At 42.2% G+C, this 20709-nt stretch overlaps 1 protein-coding gene across 2 annotated transcripts in view; it reads right to left on the bottom strand.

The window, feature by feature from the left end:
- Positions 1 to 20709, bottom strand: part of TMEM65 (transmembrane protein 65) — a 35359-nt gene that overhangs the window by 12454 nt on the left and 2196 nt on the right. Inside the window, exon 2 of one of the 2 annotated variants that reach the window (XM_087746413.1) lies at positions 19011 to 19250. The exons of the other annotated variant lie outside the window; for it this stretch is intronic. Coding sequence (XP_087602539.1) covers positions 19011 to 19250 — 240 coding nt within the window. The remainder of the gene's footprint in view (positions 1 to 19010; positions 19251 to 20709) is intronic. 2 annotated transcript variants of the gene reach the window in all.

Below are 20709 nucleotides of genomic sequence, written 5' to 3'. Positions count from 1 at the left end.
AAGGTAAAAAATGGTAAAACGTGAGAGGAGCCTACAACACTACCTCAAGTATTCAGATTTTGCTTGGGGCAGCCAAGCACATGAAAAGACAATGCTGCAAAGACAGGCTGTGAAACATTTGAGCACACGTCTGATCTGTACAGACTAGAGTGAGCACCTCTGCATCCAAGTCACTCTTACACTCAAAACTATTGAAAGGAGAACCTAAAATATTCACTTAAATTAACTTTAGGAAAAAAAAAAAACAGTTAGACCATAACACCAATATTCAGCCAACCAAAATCACTAACTTCCAAAATAATTTCATTAATTTAAAGTCTTAAACTATAACAACCTTCAAGCTTTAGCAGTTATTGAAGAGCTGCTTCTTCCCTCTGCCCAATAAATAAACTACCTAAGCTCTACAAACACCACTTGTACTCATCATACAAGTAGGAGAAGTACAGCCAAATACTATAGAAATAAAGATTCCCCCCCCAGAGAATGCCAAGGAATTCACAGATTCAAACCTCAGGCTGGAGGAGGAGCAAAAGACCATCCCATGGTAAACAGAGGGGAGCCCTGCAAGAGCCCATCTTCCAAAGCCGCAGGCATCGCTGCTGCCCGACAGACAGAAAACGTCAGACCAAAATTTTCAGCTTGTGTTCTGGGAGGATGGGACTGAGGGTGGGACCCATTTTCCCAACACAAGCTTCTCCTGCACTTGTTTGCATCTGGTCTCCCTCCATCCTCACAGGTTAAGCAAAGCTTTTATAGAAGCATGGAAAAAGAGAGCTGTCTGTATATACCAGTATTGCCCTTTCAGCAGCTTTTCTCAGATTCAGCAAATTTGTACAATACTGGGGGAAATCAGAGCTAGAAAGCTATTTAAAAGCTAAAAACCAGTGCATAATTGATTTTAGAAGCTTATTACCAAAAGGAGGAATCAAAGACAAGCGTTTGGTAAGAGAAAAAAAACCTAATCTTTTACATCTATGAATAACGGGAGTTTCGAGTCACATTAACTAAAAAGGACATAAACCTCCTCCTTTAGAGCATAAATCAAGGATTATCTTGGGTTGGTTTTAAAAGGAGGGAGGCTGGGGGACACTGCTTTGGGGGCAGAGGAGAGATGAGTTAGTGCAAGGTAGAGGGAAACAGCAAGGCATCAAATGTAAGTGAAAATTACTTCACCATTGAAGTAATTCTGTAATTCTGAAGTAGTCACTGTTTTGGTCATGGGGGATTGTTCTGGTTTTAGCTGGGGTAAGAGTTAATTTTCTTCACAGTAGCTAGTATGGGGCTATGTGTTGGATTTGTGCTGGAAACAGTGTTGGTAACACAGCGATGTTTTTGTGACTGCTGAGCAGTGCTTACACAGAGTCAAGGCCTTTTCTGCTCCTTACCCCACCCCACCAGCGAGCAGGCTGGGGGTGCACGAGGGGTTGGGAGGGGACGCAGCGGGGACAGCTGACCCCAACTGACCACAGGGATATTCCACACCATATGACGTCATGCTCGGCATATAAAGCTGGGGTACAAGAAGGAAGGGGGGGGACACACGTTCAGAGTTATGGCATTTGTCTTCCCAAGTCACCGTTACACGTGATGGAGCCCTGCTTTCCTGAAGATGGCTGAACACCTGCCTGCCGATGGGAAGTAGTGAATGAATTCCTTGTTTTGCTTTGCTTGCGTGCACGGGTTTTGCTTTACCTACTTTATCTGTCTTTATCTCACCCCATGAGTTTTCTCACTTTTCTGATTGTCTCCCCCATCCTACCCAGGGGGAGTGAGTGAGCGGCTGTGTGGGGCTTCGCTGCCGGCTGGGGTTAAACCATGACAGGGATCCCTGCTAAATACCCATTTTATGAAGCAGGGCACCTAAGGTGCTTCAACAACAGTAGGGCAGTCAAACATTAAAAGAGAGGTTCCTAAGGATAGCATGGTGGCACCATGCTCTGGAGACCAGACTGCTCTTGTCCAGCTTCAGGGAACTCTTGTGTAGGTAAGGGTGTCTTCCCACCACATCCGTAAGAACTTTCTGTTTTATGAAAGAGTTTTGCTAAACTCATCGGGAAGCATGCCTGACATGAAGCTTCACTCGTCACTGAGATAAAAATTAATCTGGGGAAAAAAAATCTGGGATCACATGTATTAATGAGACAGGGATAGAAGCAGTCTGACAGAAGGTGATCAGATAACTAAGTGCAGTCAATCGTGCTCACGCTCCGCGGAGGGAAGCTCCAACCCTGACACCCTCTCTGCCGGAGCCAGGACACAGGTCTCTAGCCTGGAGAGGGTATCTAGTCCCACCCTGCTCAAAGCAGGGCCAAATCAGCCCAGGCTGCTCAGGACCTTGTCAGAGGGTACCCTGCGGGACCAGGCTCAGGGAAAAAGCTGTCCTCTGTGGAGCACCAAAAGAAGCCTTTAAGCACAAAGACGCCTTCGCCGACAGCTGAAGTACGCTCCGCCGCTGCGAGGGGCAGAAGGGGCAGGGGCTGGACCAGCTCAGCTCTACTTGCAGTGGCCAAGGCTTAGTTTAAAGCTGGGACATTGGGAGGAAAAATAAAGAATTAAATCAGAAAGAATTAAATAACCACCGTGGCATGAAAGCAAGTAACCTTTTTGCAGAATCACTTCCAATTACCACCTCTTTAAAGCATAACGTACTTTAAAACTCTGCAAGATCTGAAGGCACCAGGGGAACACATCTCTTGGAGAGCCAGAAAAATTCTTTAAAGCAATTTTTTAAAACTCTAGATAGAAAAGTGTATTGCAGAATAGGGTATTTATTCACAGGAAGCTGTTCTGACTATTTGAATTTTCAAAGCTCAGCAGAAAAACAAGAAAAAAAAATCTTCAGAGAGTACAGCAAAGGAAACATGTCCTTCGCTTGTTTTACTGGAGGGAAAACAAAAATCCGAATTGCAAAGCCCCCTTTCAAGGACTGAATTCAGTCAGAATCTAACAGTTCAGAGTTTAAATGACTGGGAAAAAAAACCTGAAGTACTCCAGTACTGCATTTCATGACAGCCATTCACCAGCTTGTCCTGCGCCATAGTGCTGAATAAGACACCAGAATTCATCTAATCACAGAAGGAATAAAATGAAATGGCAGAATAAGGAATACTGCTATTTTCTAACTGACATTCATTACCATAAATTAAGTTATAAACCAAGGTTCAAGTGCAATACAGGTCACGAGCCCTGAATTAGCAAAGTCTGGGGAGCAGAAAAAAAAATGTAACTAGCTCTTAAATCTGTTCTTGATCTTTTTTGAATTTACAATATCACTTTTTGGTAACTAAAAAATCACTTTTTTTTTTTTTTTTTTTAATAGATAGACCCTGGGGTGGGGAATATAAATCTGTCAACATAAATAATACCATTATCCACAACCTGGCCCAAATCCAGCAAGTTAAATTAACTCTGCCCACTGTTGCCAATTTAAACCAAGACAGTGCTTGCAATTTAGTTTTAAGATCATTATTCTTAGCTAACAAAACCCCCAACTGACTAATGGGTAACAGGGGTGCATTTATGCAGACAGTTGGTAAAAAAAAACCAACCCTGACACAAAACCATCACCAGTTTTTGAATTATCAATTTTTTAAAGAACTAGCATACAAGGGAACTTGCAAGCCTAAAGGCACGTATTATTATGTTTTAGTCAAATTGCAGCTAACACCGCCGTCAAATTTTATAGCTTAATCTGTCACTGTCACCCAGGGGCAGGAAAGATGTAACAGTGGTAACAGGTACTATGGCCAGGGCTGCCGTAGGAGGATAAATGCTACAGCTGAGTATTGTTAAATCTAAGACAAGAATATGAGCAGTGTTTTATAGATTTTTAAATAGTGACCAAATTGTTAAGATTAATGATTTAGCAATGAATATCAAGAAGGTCAGGAGAAGGAATATGAAAAATATTACTAATCTAGATCCATTATAACCTCATTGTAGGCTCTGAAGGTTAGTGTCTCATCTGGAAGTTACGGACGGTTTTGTCTCAAATGTGTCAATCTGTTTCCTCCAAAAAGCCTGTCTGGGTCACTTCAGCAAATCATTCAGACAGACATCACAGAGACAGCAAGGCCTTCACTTGCACAGAACAAGAAATCAAAGCAGTTGTCCTGTCTATTAAAAAGAGGTACTCCTTTACACATGAGTTCATAAGAGGATCTTTATCCCCAAAATTCAGGACTGGGGCCTAGAAACAAGATGTGTGTTACTGCTTTGTTCGGTATCTAGAGGTGGAACCTTAAGAGTAAATTCTGACTATGATGTACGAGTTCATTCATGGAATAAGCTCATAAGGCACATCCCCATCCCCCTTTGCTCCTCCTCTGTTTTTCTTGAGGTTTTAACAAAAACTGCAAAAACCTCAGTACATACAGCAAAACACAAAGTTGAAAAAACGTGTCCATTGATCTTCAATCGGGGTCCCTGAATATTCCAGATGGGAAAAAACAATCCACGAGTTGACAGCAAAGAAAACCTTCTGCATCGTTTGTTATAACTGACGAACGAGTTTCCTGTTACTACAGCAATTAAGGCATGAAAGGATGCTGACTCCAGCAGTGCTAAATATAAACTTGGCTGTTAGCCCGTTCAGTCACATGCACACAAGAAGAGAAAGCTGAGCGAAGCACTAGTAAGAGATGAATGCACAGAGGACATCATCGAATAATTTCTCTACTACCCCTGAAAAGATAACTATGCCCAAACAAAATATTCTGCATAAATACAAATAGGATACTATGGGCATTAAAGATCTTTTTTATACTCTCCCTAACACTGTAGAAAATTGCACAGTGATTATATTCTATCTTCTTCCCTGAAAAATCCTGAAGTAGCAGAAGAGAGTATCATCTTTGTTTGAAACTACAGTTATACTTAGGGGAGCAAGTGCTGAGCAAGCTCTGCAGGAATGCCGGTCACTCCCGGGTTCTCTCCCACCATCAGCCGGCCAATTCCCTTCAGAACAAAACTCCAGAGTGATTTCAGGGATTGTTCACTCCTGGGATCCCATCCTAGCAGGTGGGCAGCCCGGACATATGGGCCCCAGGACAAACCCAGGGCTAACTGCCACATACAATAGATGCAGCAAGCCTGCTCCAAAGGAAAAAAAGACACCCCTGTGATTGGGAGGCAGAACTACTCTGCACCACCTCATCTAGGGGTCAGCAGTTACTCCCTAGAACAGATGCATTTAGCAACAGAAATGTACATTATTTCTCACCAGATGCAGGACAGTCTAGGTTTAAATATCATAGAATTTAATTCCAACTTTATTCGCAGTGCTTACTGGATGTTCATCAAACATTGTGAATATACAATACACTTATCCTATTATCCCTTCCGAAAACGTGATACACCATTCATATTCTTTTAAAGATGTTTAACAAAACACAGAGACCTAAAGTGGAAAACCTGACCAGAAATCTAGGAGAAAGCATAAAATGCAAATCCAAATCACTGTCTTCATCATTAAGGTTTTTCTTCCTGATCTCATCCAATTCTCTATCAGCGTCTTATAAACTTAAAGGTCAGCCTTTCACGTCCACTCAAGCAGGTTCATGGCAAAATAGGATTTGCAGTGGTTTGCTTAACAAGGTCTCAAACTGCAGCTGAAAAAAAATTACAAATAAGATGCTTGCCTCAAGATTCAAGAGGGTTAATCAGCTAAAATGACAACAACACAGAAAGGACTTGCAGTTTGTAATAGAGATGGAGGGTAAGGATAGAAATACGGAGTTTGAGCTGTCTCCTTCAGAGAGAAATGGAAAATGTCATAAAAACAGCTGAAGTGGTTGCATAAAAATGCCAGAAACGAGATAACATTGATAGGAGAGTGAACAGGAACAATAACGTGGTATTATGATCTGTGCATTCCAGAAGTGAATGGTTATATATTATTTAATTAAAAAAAAAAAGAAAAAAAAAGAAGAAGGTATTTGAGTGCTGTCAAGAAATAAGCTGGCTGTAGCAATTCCCTGACTGGAGTGAGCCATCCACAGAGTCAAAATTCCCTGCCTCAAAAAACCAAAGTAATACCCATCATCCCAAATGGAGGTTGGCTCTTCTTCCCCTCCTCACCCTCTCCATGTCAATGCTCAGGGACTGCAATGAGTTCCCGGGAGCTAGAGGAGGGACACCTCCTAAAGGCATAGCAAGCTCTTCTGTCTTTGGATGAACGAATCTTCCCCTGGGGTTATTAACACCCTCCGCACTAGCTATGGAAAAAACCAGGTAAGTACTTCAGACTAACATTAGAGGAGAATTAATCTCATCCAAAAATACTCATCTAACTGTGTTTCAGTAAGGTGAGGTGTTGGCACTTCTCTGTCAGCACTGATTTTTCTTGGGCCTCTCTGGTTGAAGGTAAGGATCTATCAATCATTTCACCCGTTTGCAGCTGAGCAGAGCAGCAGCTCAGCAACAGCGTTCAACTGGAAGCAAATAAGATCACAGTATCTATGTATTATCAGGGCATGAGATGAGCTTTCTGGCTGTTCTCTGTAGCAGGTTCATGTAAGAGGATAAGCAAAGCAATTCTGTGGGACACCACAAAAGATTTGTTAACAAGAGTTATCGGAGCTCTGTGCACAACCAAAGAGATCTAATCTAGTAGAGGGCTTTCACCACCTTTAAACAGAAAAGCATTAGACATCACTGATGCCTACATATTACTGCTCATGAAATATCTAGGGAGGTATATAAATAATTATAATATCATCTATTTAACAATGTTCCCCCAGGCCCTCTTCTTAAAAAGGAATCTGAAAAGTTGAGAGATTATTTTGTTTATTCTCACCCCTCCTGTCCCTTTTACGCCCTTCTCCCACCTGCCCAAAACCACACTTGTTTCCCCAAGAAAGAAGGAGGGGGGGAGTTTTTTATAAAAAAAAAAGGTACTTTATGAAGAAGAGGGAGCAGCATTGGTTGCCAAGCCCAGGGGCGTGATCCTGTGCTCACAGCCAGCAGCATACCCCCGTGGAGGACAAAGCTGACTGACGACAGCCTTTGCAGCACCTGGGGGAAACAGGGATGCTCCCTCCCCACTGCCCCAGCATGAAACACAGCGTATTCATAAGATGGAGTGCTTGTGCCTCGTAGCAGCAGCAGCGGACAAGGTCTACACTATGCTCACTGGCTTTTTCCAGTACATTTGCTGTTTATAGGGCCATTCTCAGGCACGGAATGTGAGCTTTTGCCTTCTGCAATACCCAAGGGTCTTGAAATGAGGAAAAGTGACTTGGCTAGTATCAAGAGAGATGCACAGCAACGCTTACTGTAAGAGCAAATCCAAGGCTGGCAACAGCAGTGCTTCCCACAGCCACTGTTACCAGCAGCACCTGTACTCAGCAACAACCCTGCCAAGAGGCAACAGCATGAGCAGGCAGTTACGGCAGCGCAGTAACACCAGGGAGACAACTGGTAAATTTGATGGGTTTGGTGGGATTTTTTTTTCCCTTTAAGAGAACTCTACCATGATCTTTACAGAAAGCTGAAGAAAAACTGCTATTAAATCACCTACCACTAAGTATCAGCCTTTTCTTAAGCAGAAAGTTTCATTCCCCGCCTGAGGATAACCTTGGAAGCAAGTAAGACTGCAGAAATAAGCTTCTCTCTGAAATAATTTTAAATGCTTATAGAGTTTATTGTTTTTCATCTGTCTCAGAATTAAGACAGCTACCCAGAATGAGAGAGACAGAGTGGACAGATGAACTGAATGATGTTCAAACATTTCGTTACAGACTCACATTAAGTGTAATTACACTCCTTCTAATTTTCCACTGCATTGGGGCAGTCAAGACAAAAGTATGAGCTCCCCTGAAGTCCTTAAGAAACTATTCATACCTGTCAGCAAAAAAGAACACCACAAGAAACCACTGACAATTTAAGTTCCAGCCATAAATTACACTCAGATAATTTGTACCTCTCTATATAAACACCTAGTGAATACAGAACAGAGTAGCGATGAAACTATTCTTAACTCTTAACCTACTGCTAGAGGCAGCGCAGTGGATTCATCCCTTGGGTACCTTTCCTTTTCCCTTCCCCACGTAATTTAGCAAAGCCTCTGGCTGCATGTGTGAAACTAGTCAGACTTCAACATCTGACACTCTGCACAGTCAAAGTCAAGCTGCAATGTCAGCTATCTTTGGCAAATGGCTGAAGGAATGAATGTTATATGATATAATGTAAAAATAGATAAAATACACTTTACGTGGAACTTTAACTCTGAATGTTTTCCTTTGGCTTTTATGTTAGAAGAATACGGAATATCTGCTGGGTCGTTATGCAGCTGCATTAGTTAGTAATTTATTCTGCACGTGAATTTTAAGTTCTACTAAAAAAAAAATCACTCTGATCATGAAAATGATCCGAAACTACTAAGATTGTTGATTTTGTAAATAAAGTCATATAAATAAGGAGAAGCAGAAGACAACAAAGACTAGTGGGCTACACTCTTCCTAGAAGTGAACAGTTCTGACTGATTTCACTTTTAACTCTTTCAAGCAATTGTCTTCGTTCTGCAAAACAAAAAAGGAGAATTCTTCCCCCGGTCAGTGTTTCGGCAGCCTTTGGTAAGCACCAGCCTTCCCTCGGGAGGATTAACCAGCTCAGCTGCCAGTGCATCTCTGCAGCTTCCAACTGCAGGGCTAAGGCAGCTTCAGCCCACGTCGCACCACTGCAAGTCACAGCTGGGCACACACTCCCTCTAAAGCTGCTTCGGGACCTCTGCTCTGTGAAGCACCACACAGCCGATCATCCGTTTATTTAATCCCAGTGTTGCTTTATCTTCCCGTGAAACTACCCCGTGCCAGTTTATGAAAGACTGGGTTCCGCCACTTAGCGCGGTCTTTGTTTTTCAACTTTGCACATTTTCCCTTTTCTACTGATGTTTTTTTTTACCTGTTCGTTTGTCACAGTTTCAACTGTGAGCACGCAGATTCCTGCGAGTGCTGAAATTACGTGCTCCACCTCCAGTTCTGCTAATCAGCTTGAGAATTATTAAATTACAAACACAAACCCACAGCTGAATCCAAGGTTTTCTGCACACATAAGCCTGTTTTGTTTTCTACATGGGAGGAAATATGCAATCTAAGCTAGTTAACATTTTTTCCCTTGGCAGTGGAAAGCACGCTGTGGCACTAGTGTATTGCCTGCATCAGTGACATACCTGTAACGCCAGTATTTACTGGAGACCTTAATTAAATTTGCGCCCCTACAGCTTTTTCATGCTGTGTGATGGGGACTGATCTCTGTGTGCATTTCAGCATCCTTCCCCGCCTCATTCTCAGCTGCTTCTCCAAAATCTGGGCAATGTTTACACAGCCTCTTCTCCAGCAGCGAGGAAGGGGATGGATTCAGGCCAAGGTTGCCTTTTGCAGTGCTGAAGCAAAGTGCTGTGTGATACAGGGGGGCAGCCACTGATCCCAGGAGGAATAATCCTGGATAGAAAGCCAGAGGAAGAGAGACAGCTCCCTACCTAGTCACAAGACGAATTTTGAGATCAAAAATGCTCCAATATAATGGCAAGTACCTGACAATACTAAAAAAAGTAACCTGGGAGGTCGAAACGGTATTGCTTACTAGTGCAAGTCACCAAACGTGCTGTTAGTGACACAGAGGGATCCCAGAACAAACTCCCACCCAAGGCACAAAAACCCTCGTGGCACCTCCCACGAGAAAACAGGAAAGGCAGAACCTTCGGTCAAATACAACACTGCACCTTGAAGTGATCTAAAGTCACGTTGCTGCTGCTTCAATACTTTTCCTGCTGTTCCCAAAATCCCTCCTCTATCCTAGCGCTTGTGCCAGGCGTACAGCCAGGCCCAGAGGAGCAGCAGTCCTAGCATGGAAAGCAGAAACGGGACTGGCACACCCAGAGGTTTTGGGGGCAGGAGGGATGAGAATGGGATGCTCCCTTTGCACAACCTGGGTGAAGCCAACAGTAAATCTGCACCATACAGACAAGTCACATCTACTACACATCAGCTCGTTCACAGCTCCTCTGTGCATGCTCTTATACCACAGTGGGGAAGCCATCTGGATGTTTTTCCTCCATGGCTGGGAAAGACTAATTAAAGTAAGCTTTTTTTTTTTTTTTAACTGAGTTTTTACACAAGGTCAGACATAAGTAGCAGTAAAACTCAGCCATATTAGTCTCCAACAGCAAAAACTGAAACAAGCAGCATCTGGAAACAAGGCTGATACGATAGGTTCCTAGCATGCAACGCAGAGAAGTAAACCAATAGCAAAAACATTACAAATCCAAAGACTTTTTCTGATAAACCAGATCCAACAAATGAGTAAACAACAAGTCACATATTTCCCACTGGAACCAGTCATCTCCGACACGGGCCATTTGTGCTGTATCACAGCCACAAACACACACTTTTGTTACGTTCCTGCTGTTCAGGGAAAGGGACACGGAATCACAAGGGAGAGGGAGACGGAGACGGAATCACAAGAAGTCTGTCTGACATTTTGACATTTTCAAGATGAAAAGGTCACCAGGCTGATTATAACACCACTGCCACTTTTGCAGCTACCTATTTACTTTTCTTTATTTACTTTACTTCATGAAATAATATAAAATAGGTAATAGGAAGATTGAGGGGGGGGGGGGGGATTTCAAGCTGCTCTCCCATCTCCTCTCTAGCAAAAATCTTTATTTATTAGGCAAGATGGCTCGGCATCCAGCTGGCAATTCTTACATCTCTTCACCTTGAACAAAACAGTTAATTTTACATTCGTAATATCACATCTTTACTTGTGCTTTGTAAAAATTAGCCCATTGCCAGGACTTAATGAAGCAGAGAAACAGCTGGATTGAAAGGCTATTTACAATCCGAAAATACAAGCTGATGATATTTAAAAGAGCAGCTGACTAAAGAAATCAGTTTGTTCCATGCATATTTCTCTCCAGTCTTCCGTGAAACCCAATAAAGCCAATAAAATACAATTTCTACCCATTCAGATTGCCATGAAAGATGGGATAATATCCTAATGGAGACTGATGATCCACATTCTTAGCGTAAGATGAGTTATAGTGAACTGGCCAGCAGTTAAGGGATGGATCACTGAATAGAGCCAAAAGCTATCAAGAGCAAATAACCGAAAGCCATGAACGAAAAAGCTATTTTAACAGTACAATAACCAGAAACTGACGATGTCTAAAAGAAAAATGCAGCAGGTCAAAATGCAACAATTACCTGTTGGTTCACAGCAAGCATTTGGAGCTGAAGAAAATACCAGAGCTTTGTGGCGATACAGCTTTACATACATCAACACACCATGAAGCAGACAGACCTCTGCCCGCGGCATGGACAAGAATCACATACCGTGTCCTGTGTCTCCTTCTAACCCTGCCTGAAGGCTTCCCAGAAGTTCTAAAAGAACTGCTGGTGTCCAGCCGACACGTCCCAGACTATCTCCGAGAAGTGAGCTTTGAGAACCAGAGCCCGGGCCACCACTGAGGCCCATGTCTCTGGCTCCTTTCACTTCAAGTTGGACTCACTGCAGAAGCCTTCTTCTCTTGAACTTTCCCATACTTTTTGAAATGAAAAAGATTTTTCAAGGCTTTGTCCTTCCCCCAGGTCATGCAGGAGCCTTTCACTAGGATCACTGCCATATTTGCAGATGACACCAAGTTGGGCGGGAGTGTCGATCTGCTGGAGGGTAGGAAGGCCCTACAGAGGGACCTGGACAGGCTGGATCGATGGGCCGAGGCCAACTGTATGAGGTTCAACAAGGCTAAATGCCGAGTCCTGCACTTGGGTCACAACAACCCCATGCAACGCTACAGGCTGGGGGAGGAGTGGCTGGAGAGCTGCCCAGCAGAAAAGGACCTGGGGGTGTTGGCTGACAGCCGGCTGAACATGAGCCAGCAGTGTGCTCAGGTGGCCAAGAGGGCCAATGGCATCCTGGCCTGTATCAAGAATAGTGTGGCCAGCAGGACCAGGGAGGTGATAGTGCCCCTGTACTCGGCACTGGTGAGGCCGCACCTTGAGTACTGTGTTCAGTTTTGGGCCCCTCACTACAAGAAGGACATGGAGGTGCTGGAGCGTGGCCAGAGGAGGGCAACAAAGTTGGTGAAGGGCCTAGAGCACAAGTCTTCTGAGGAGCGGCTGAGGGAGCTGGGGTTGTTTAGTCTGGAGAAGAGGAGGCTGAGGGGTGACCTTATTGCTCTCTACAACTACCTGACAGGAGGTTGTAGCGAGGTGGGGGTCGGCCTCTTCTCCCTAGTAACAAGCGATAGGACGAGAGGAACCGGCCTCAAGCTGCACCAGGGGAGGTTTAGGTTAGACATTAGGAAAAATTTCTTCACTGAAAGGGTGGTCAAGCACTGGCACAGGCTGCCCAGGGAAGTGGTTGAGTCTCCATCCTTGGAGGTATTTAAAGAACGGATAGATGTGGTGCTCGAGGACATGGTATAGATGGACTTGGCAGTGATAGGTTAACGGTTGGACTCGATGATCTTAAGGGTCTTTTCCAACCTTGACGATTCTATGGTAAGACAAGTTTTAATTCTGGAAATGCCTATGCTCCTATCCGACATCCTAAAAGCTACGAAGTATTGAGCAAGTGTGTTGAGGAAAGGTTTTATCCCTGGGTACAAGCAGTAGGAGAAAATAAAACAAGCCACTTGCTCCTTATGTCTGCTTTAATGCAATAGGAGAGCTGCCACAGAATATGCCCCATCTCCAAACAAATAACATTGTAGTCTTCAGATACGTTCCTCTTTGCTCTTTTTATTATCTAGAGAGAAATGTGTAAGCTAAAAAAAAAAGGACCTGTTGGAATTTGCCATGTCAGTTTGTCAAAATTAAATCAAAAAAACCTCAAAGAATACCCAAAAAAGCAATGAACATGATGAGCCCATCACATACAAATGGAAACCAGCAAATGATGCAGCAAAAAAAGTATAGCAAGTATCAGTACGTATTATGGCTGCTAGGGTGGATATTTTATTAATAATTAACATACAAATATCTAAGAATCCAAAGTAAATGAACACTAGAAAACACAGCTGATCTCATATCCTGTAGTTTTGAATGAAATATGGACTCTGCTGGGTTAAAAACAGTATTTTGTGGGCTTTGCCTTAAAAAGCTCCCCATGTTTCAGAGGAAGCAGGGGGTTCATTTCAGGCACGGGTTAGTCACATCCCAAAAATTCCAAGGGGCAGATTCGATGTTAAAGGAAGTTCTCACGCACAGCAACAAAACGGAAACAAGAACGCATGCTTTCAGGTTTCTGAAATAACACCATGCTAATTTAAGGAGAAAGAAAGAGGGGAGGGGGCACCAGACAGCTCACACACGCAAGGCCAGCTTTCCCCAGCCCGAGAAACTTCTTTACCAGAAAAAAAACAAAAAAAACCAACCAGCACCAGAGAGATCCAAGGCAGCTTCCCAAGTACTCTGTTTGCCTGATATACTTACTTCATTTCTCCATTTACTTTTTCTTTTTAAAAAAGATTTTCTGCTGGAGACACCAGCTGCCTCTGTAGTTCCGTATTTGGACTGATTAAATAATAAATAAGGCCGACTAAAGCTAAGGGCTTTCAGTTGAATGAGTAAGCTTTAAATAATTTCTTTCTTAGAGCAACTGGTAGACTTCATTTTCTTTTCATTTTGATTACACACTGAAACTACCTCTGTGTTCACAGAATAAATACGATCTGTTTCATTCACCTAGTAAATGGAGATCTAAGGGTTTCTAATCTATCACTCTGAAAGGTTTAAGTTACATTATAAGTAAAAGTTGCATTTCAAGTGATTTCCTAAAAAGACCTAAATCAAAAGCACCCCTCCTACCAGACACGACAGCTAAAAGGAAAATGTCTCCTGATAAATATGAAATGTATTATTTTACATAAGGCACAGAGTTGAAGAACAATGGCTCAAGGTTTAGATTTTTTTTTTTTAAACTCATGATTTACAAAATGCTCGTGCATGACAACTATTTTGCACACAACACATGCTTAAGCACATGCAAAAGATGGAAAACAATTTTTCACTGGAACAATCTTCTATTTTACTTTTTCTAAAACATTAGCTGCAGGGAAGGGCAAAGGCAGCTAACTAAATAATGATTTTCTTTTTTTTAACAGCAATATTATTTCTGCATTATGTTTGGACCATGTAATTTAATGCACAGCACTTTCCTAGGCAAAGGCATAAGGCAGATAACACTGAGCTTCTTCAAGTAAATGAAGCTGTTTCACAGTCTGAAATCTCTGGTTGAGTATTATCTAGAAACTATGGTATAGCTCAGGAGAGTTTCTGCAAGATCAGGACTCGAAACACTTCTTTGGTCACATTAAGAGTAAGTCCACGAAGTATTACAGGTATCACTGAAATTCTTGAGACTGAAGGCTTTATACTAATATAAATAAACAAAAACCGTGTTGTTTTATTTCTTGTAGCAATACATGCCAACTGCATCAAAACAAGCAAGCAGAAAGTGTCAAACCAGCAGCCTGCTGGCCTTATGCAATGCCACGTCTTAGCAAACACACTTTTTTGCTTAGTTTGTTGTTTTGGGTTTTTTCTTACTGTACCAAAAGTACTGGTCGCCTCTGGTGATACTACCTCCTTCGCTGGCTTCTCAAGTGGTACCAGTGGTTTAGGATATCTGGATGCTACAAGGAGTTTTCAAAAGCAAGACAGCAATAAGTCATTATTTAACATCTTTCAACCAACATTGGAGTAGCCACCAGCAAGGAAAGAGCCTTTATAAACACTAAGACAACTGGATTTCTCTAGGTCTCGCACCAATTCCACTTGAATGTTTGCAGGCTCTCCTCCGCAAAGACATATGGCAAAGTTTCTGCATTTAAGCAGAGAACTCAGACTAGAACCCGCTTTTAAGTTACATGCGCAAGTAAAATTTCAGAATATGGAAGAAAACCAAACCACAAGAGCAAAACCTTCTAATACTTAAGTAATATATGCACGGCCCTTTCCCAAAGTACCATCTATATTAGCACGAATAGAATAAGCCTCACAAATGGCCTTTAAAGCAGAAAGAATATTACCAAATATATTCAAAGTTAAATTTTATGAAAATTTTTCCATGTAGTTAACGTTTCCAATACGATGCACGTATTGAGATGACACGATGAAAAATTTAACTTCCCCAAGCTACCCATATTTGCAGTCTTATTGTAACCTAAAAAAGGAAGTCCAAATAAATCATACGCATCCAGTTGAAATAAAGCTTAAACATGAAGGAGCATTGCAATAAAGACATGCAATGTCGGAGTGACTAATGCAGCACGAGAAGTGCTAGAATGAACAATGAAAACAGATTTTCTACTGCCCAAGAGTACGTTTTGGAGGTGAGGTTTTGCTCATGCTATGTTTTTTTGCTTTGGAGTTTTGCGATTTGGTCGTGGGGTTTGTTTGTTTGTTTTTGTTAAAACTGCACTTTTACTTTTGGAAGGTTTCTTGGGGAATGCGGCATACCTCAGGAGTATTAAATCTCTTAACTAAGGCACCCCCATGCAGCACCCAGACCTTCCCACGCACTTTGTCAGCGTAACGGGCATCCATATTCTTGAGACAGGATATAAGAAAAGAGAATCTGAAAAAAATTTAACTAAATTTCATAATAAGTGAGAATCCAATCTAGGGATAAAAAGGGGGTGGAATTCCCACCTCTACCTGTTACTGGAGAGTAGCTGCAGGGTTCACTTGACCAACCAGCCTCATCCCTGGCCACAACACCTACGTAACCACCGTGAGCTGCCAGCAGAGTGAGAACCCAGCTTCCCCCGGCCGGGCTCCGTCCCAGCTCCCTGAAGAGGGCAGAAGGCAGAGCCCTGCTCTTCAACAGCGAGGCCTGGGAAAGCCACAGCGGGTTCATGCATCGAGTATTCCAGATATAGAAGCACATGACAGCTAAGGGGCTGAATGCAGCTTACGATTTCTCCCTCTCTTCACCAAGGCTTAAGAAAAATAGTGTTAGAGCAACTAGAAAAATATATAACTCCTATTCCTTGCTCCTTTTTCTTTTTCCCCTCCTGGCAAAATGGTATCAATTTCAAGTAAATGGCCAGGATTTAATATTAGTATTAACTAATACATAGGGTTCAAAGCCTTTTATAATAGTTAACCTTATCACAGGTAATAAAATACTTGGCATTACATAGATGACCACCATTTAAAAACAGAACAGTTCCATCTGTAGATTTTAAAGAAAATGATCACTGAGTCTGTGTAGCACTCTTCCTTCTGCACTCTGCCGTCATGAGAGGGCTCAATGATTTTGGAAAGAAAAAAAAAAGTTTCAGAAGCAGAGTAGTAGTATGTGTTCTGAAACGTAATATTCCTTTCATCACTGAGTATTTTTGACTCGGCAGTGAGATTTGCAACAGTCCTGGTGTATGCTGTGATTGTGTACGAACACAAAGGGACTGCACGCAGGCAGTTTATCATTTTACCAGCTTGATGGGGCACTTCAGACTTGCGAATTAGACACTTGCCAGCAGCCTGCCAGAAGACCTTTCCCTAGAATAGCAATCAAACACTAGAGTTAAAAAACAATTTCTTGACTTAGGTCACAGCAAGGGAGAGGTAGATGATCTTTCTCCACACGGAGCTCAGAGTTCACCTGTGTACGCTGGGCCTGGAGAGGAGAGAGGGAGAAAGAACCATCCCCACCAGGTGCCGTCGCACCTGCCAAAGCAAACCAGTTCCTTCTCCTCCCTGCTCAGCAGGCTGGGTGTCCTCCCAAGAAACCTCATGCTTCCACTGTGAAATCACTCTTTAAACAAGACCAGTAATTCCAGAAGGATCGAATCATGCTTTGTTGCATTAACACAGATTAAGTTCTACCTGAGTGGTACCTAAACCACCACAGCAGGTGAACTGGTTTGTTTGTATTAGCAAGAAGAGTCTGACTCCTGCAACAAAAGGAATCTTTTCCATAGGAGATCACACTTGGAGTGTCCAAAAACCTCAGTGAAATCTGTTTGTCTGTGATGACATCTGCAGTCCTATGAATTAACTTTTCTTTTTAAAGTTGCAGAAGTAGGGGCATCTAGGCTCTAACGCTTCCCTAAGCTATTCCACTAAACTGAAGAGTTCATAAATTTAACACCAGATCATAAACCAGAGATATTTCTTCTGACACCAACGTAAGATTTCACCCGACAATGGCTAAAAGCTTGCAAATTCCCGCAAAAAGATCTTGCCCCAGCTGTCAGCCCTACTGAATGCATGGAGGTGGTGCCCTTTACCTGCAGCACTAACTTTTTTTTTTTTTAAAGCAAAGATGCAGTAACTTGAAATGATGAACATTTTTCTGTCAGAATGCACCAGTTTGATCAGATTATTTATTAAACCATCTATGGTATGACACACCAGTGCCTTCAAAGAGGATCTAGCTAGCGACTGCACTCTCCAAGACCTGCAAATTAAACCAACAAAACTAGCTGTCAAGACTGCATTGCTACTGGGTTTTTGCATGTTTTCCAGTTAATACACAACCTCAACAGGCAGCGAAACAAGCAATTACACTTCAGAAGGCCTTTTGTATAGTGATAACATCACAAAAGCTTTCCATTTAAAATATAAACTGCAACGGTGCTTTCAAGGAGTTGTGGTCAATGTACATACATTACATATTAAAAAGATATACATTTTAATATATTATATATACAGAAAGATATATATAGTATATCTTTTTTATGTATATGTACAGAAAGATGGGAAAACAGGAATTGTTTTACTATCTTTGCAACAAAATATGGGAAAAATAATGGATTCTCTCACTACCAAGACCCGAGATTTCTTAGAGGCCCTAGATAGCCATCGTGTTAGTATTATTAATGGAAAATGGTTACATCTGGGCTCAAGAATATTTTAACCCAGCACAGATAGAACAATAGTACCCTTAGAAGAAATAAAGATGCAGCAGACATGCAAAGTTTAATATTTCTTATCTAAGCAAGTCAAACCCTTTTGTCTTTTTCCTCCTTGTTACTGAGTTTGCTGCACTGCTTAGAAGTGCTTTCATGAATCATTTCACACCATAGCTGGAAACTAAAAGGTAGAAAACCTGAATATGAGCCCCTTAAGAAAGACGTTATATCTCCTTTCTCATACCACTCTTCTATAATGGAAAACTGCTATAGGAGGTCAGAGGCATTAAATCATTCTCCACATGGCCAGCAAGATTTTTATACTTTCATCTCCCCCACGCAAGAAATGAGCAACATGAAGGAGGATTTGACTGTCTGTTGCCAACAAAACTAAGACTTGATTATGGGGCACCACTTCCACAAACAGGAAAGCAGAACTATTACACTTAAAATGAATTGGCCTACTTGCTACTTCAGTGTTTCTGTAACTATGAGAAAGAAAAACACAATATTTGTATTCAAGTCCACATGCATCATCTCCATCTGGTGCGGCTGACATGCTTACAAGAAACAAGCTGAAATTTAAAAACTGTTTCAAACCTCTTCTTGGGAAAATGTGAGACCTTACATACCTTTCCAAGATTGGAAAGGGAAAAAAAAAAAAAAGGGAAGGAAAGAGAAAGACTTAATGAAGAAGGAAAACTAAACCCAGTGGGAAGGTCTTGCAGCTTTCTTCAAAAAGAGCAACTTAGTGACGCTTTGACTTTATTTTAAGATAGTTAGCAAAATACAGATTATAGTCTAAAATAGGACAGTTCTCAAAATATCTTCTGAGAACAATTCCATCAAGATTCAGTTTCATAGCCTTCTCCCCAGCTTCTCCTATGCAAAACCCATCTATTATTTCAACTTGGGCTCCCAGGGAAGCAAGCACAGCTTCACAGCCATCCTTTATCAGGAGCTCACAGATAGAGCTCTGTCTTCTGACTGAAGCACTAAAACAAACAGAAGAATCTCAGTGTTTATTAATAGCATCAAGTTTCAACAGCTTTCCAGAAGTTAAACTGTTTAAAACAACTGCTAGTGCTCGGCATCTGGAAGCTCTAAGTGTCCAGACATAAACATATGGCTACGACTCACCTACCTGAGGACCGTCCTTCAGCGTAGCAGCCGCAGCAAAGGATGGGTTTCCCTGTACCCTCTGCCATTAGCGGAGGCCACAGATAGTGTGTCCTGTCATATTTCGCGCTAGGGCAATTAGTTGATGGAACTGCATCCTTCTGGTGGTAGGCCTGGGAATGGGCTGAGGAACAGGCCTCATTTGGTTCTTGATGTGCCCAGGTCTCCCCATATTGCTGACAGCTTCCCCTAGCTGATATGGGGTCTGTTAGGGCACAGAAGAGGTAGTGAAGGAAGAAGGTCAAAACTTAACCCAATAAGGACTGTGTTAAGAAGGGTACGGACTAAGACCTCCCTTTCCATATTGAAGTATGAAAAGATCACAGGCATGAAACAAGCTTAAGCACAGTGGTAAAACTGCACACGCATTTCATGATCAAGGAGAGACCGATTTTCCGGAGTCAAAACAGGACACGGGAATTTGCTCAGCAGGTAGACAAGTGGACTTGAAGGCTGCATTTGGATCACTTCCATTGGAAATCAACACAAGAGTAAAATTAGCAATCTCATCTAAAGAATCAGCTGCTGCGAGCTACAGCATGCTGCCACTGCATGAGAAGATCAAGAAGAAACCCAACATCTCCAAAACCACTGTATCTTGATTGAATTCATCAGCTGCAAAAATCAAAGGTGACACTAGCAGACTGGAGAAAGTACTTGGAAAGCAGGGCACAAACACCTCTCACCCCTCATCTGCTCTCACAATCACAACCTGTGTACCTCGTTAGATCATTGCTATACAGTTGTCATTTCAACAGCAGGAAAGAGCAAACATACAAAATATTATCTAAGTATAATAAAGCACATGAAGTACAGAACATCGACATCTAGCACAGAAATCATATAATTTTCTTTCCAGTGCAGCCCTTCTACTCACTTTCCCTTCTTCTGGCACTCCTTGGTGTTGAGAGCGATGACAGACATCCGACACTCAAGACCCTGGCTCTACGTTCGCTGCCTTTCTTCATGTAAAATCTGAATTCCGTCAATATCAACCCTCTACAGAGAACAGCTATGGGCAATCCATCCCCCCCGGGACTGCTGGCATTACCCTTCCCTTCCTCAGCCCGGAGCAGCTCGCACACACACACACCCCCCAAAGAGGATCCAGTGCTACGGTGGGTTCATCTAATGAAAGCAGAGCATCTATTTTACCAGCATTGAATGATTTCTTTGCCGTGTTTCCTCTCTTGTTCGCGTGATGTTAGTTCTCTAGAATACACAAGGTACACACTATAGTTTTAAGATTTTTTTTCCTCTAATTTTTATTCAACAGACTTACTAGAAGCCCTTCTTGGTTATGATTTTTCTTTTTCCACAACACATTGAGAAATATAATTTCTCAGAGTTAAAAGCTGCCAGCTGTTATCATGCTGCAGTCTGATAAAAAAAACCAAACATGAATGGAGCTGGCTAAAGGAAAAGGTTATTTTCAAAAAAGTCTTATCACAGTACTTGATGGGCAGATCAAGAATCCGACTCCAAGGACCGAAGTCTGATGGCATTACAACACTTTGTGCAGCCCTTACCTGTCAAACTACGAAGCCCACAACTGAGGTTTTCTGAAACGATCTCTCTGCTGAGATTAACGCTCACAGTTTCAGGCACAAGTGAACTGCAGTTTCCACTAGTGGAATAAATTTGCAGTTTACTAGTAAGGTCCC

This window comes from Nipponia nippon, unplaced genomic scaffold (assembly GCF_047370975.1).
Source record: "Nipponia nippon isolate SJK-2023a ecotype South Korea unplaced genomic scaffold, ASM4737097v1 scaffold_1, whole genome shotgun sequence".
Classification (NCBI taxonomy): Eukaryota; Metazoa; Chordata; class Aves; order Pelecaniformes; family Threskiornithidae; genus Nipponia; species Nipponia nippon.
This window is presented reverse-complemented; position numbering and strand designations above follow the sequence as displayed.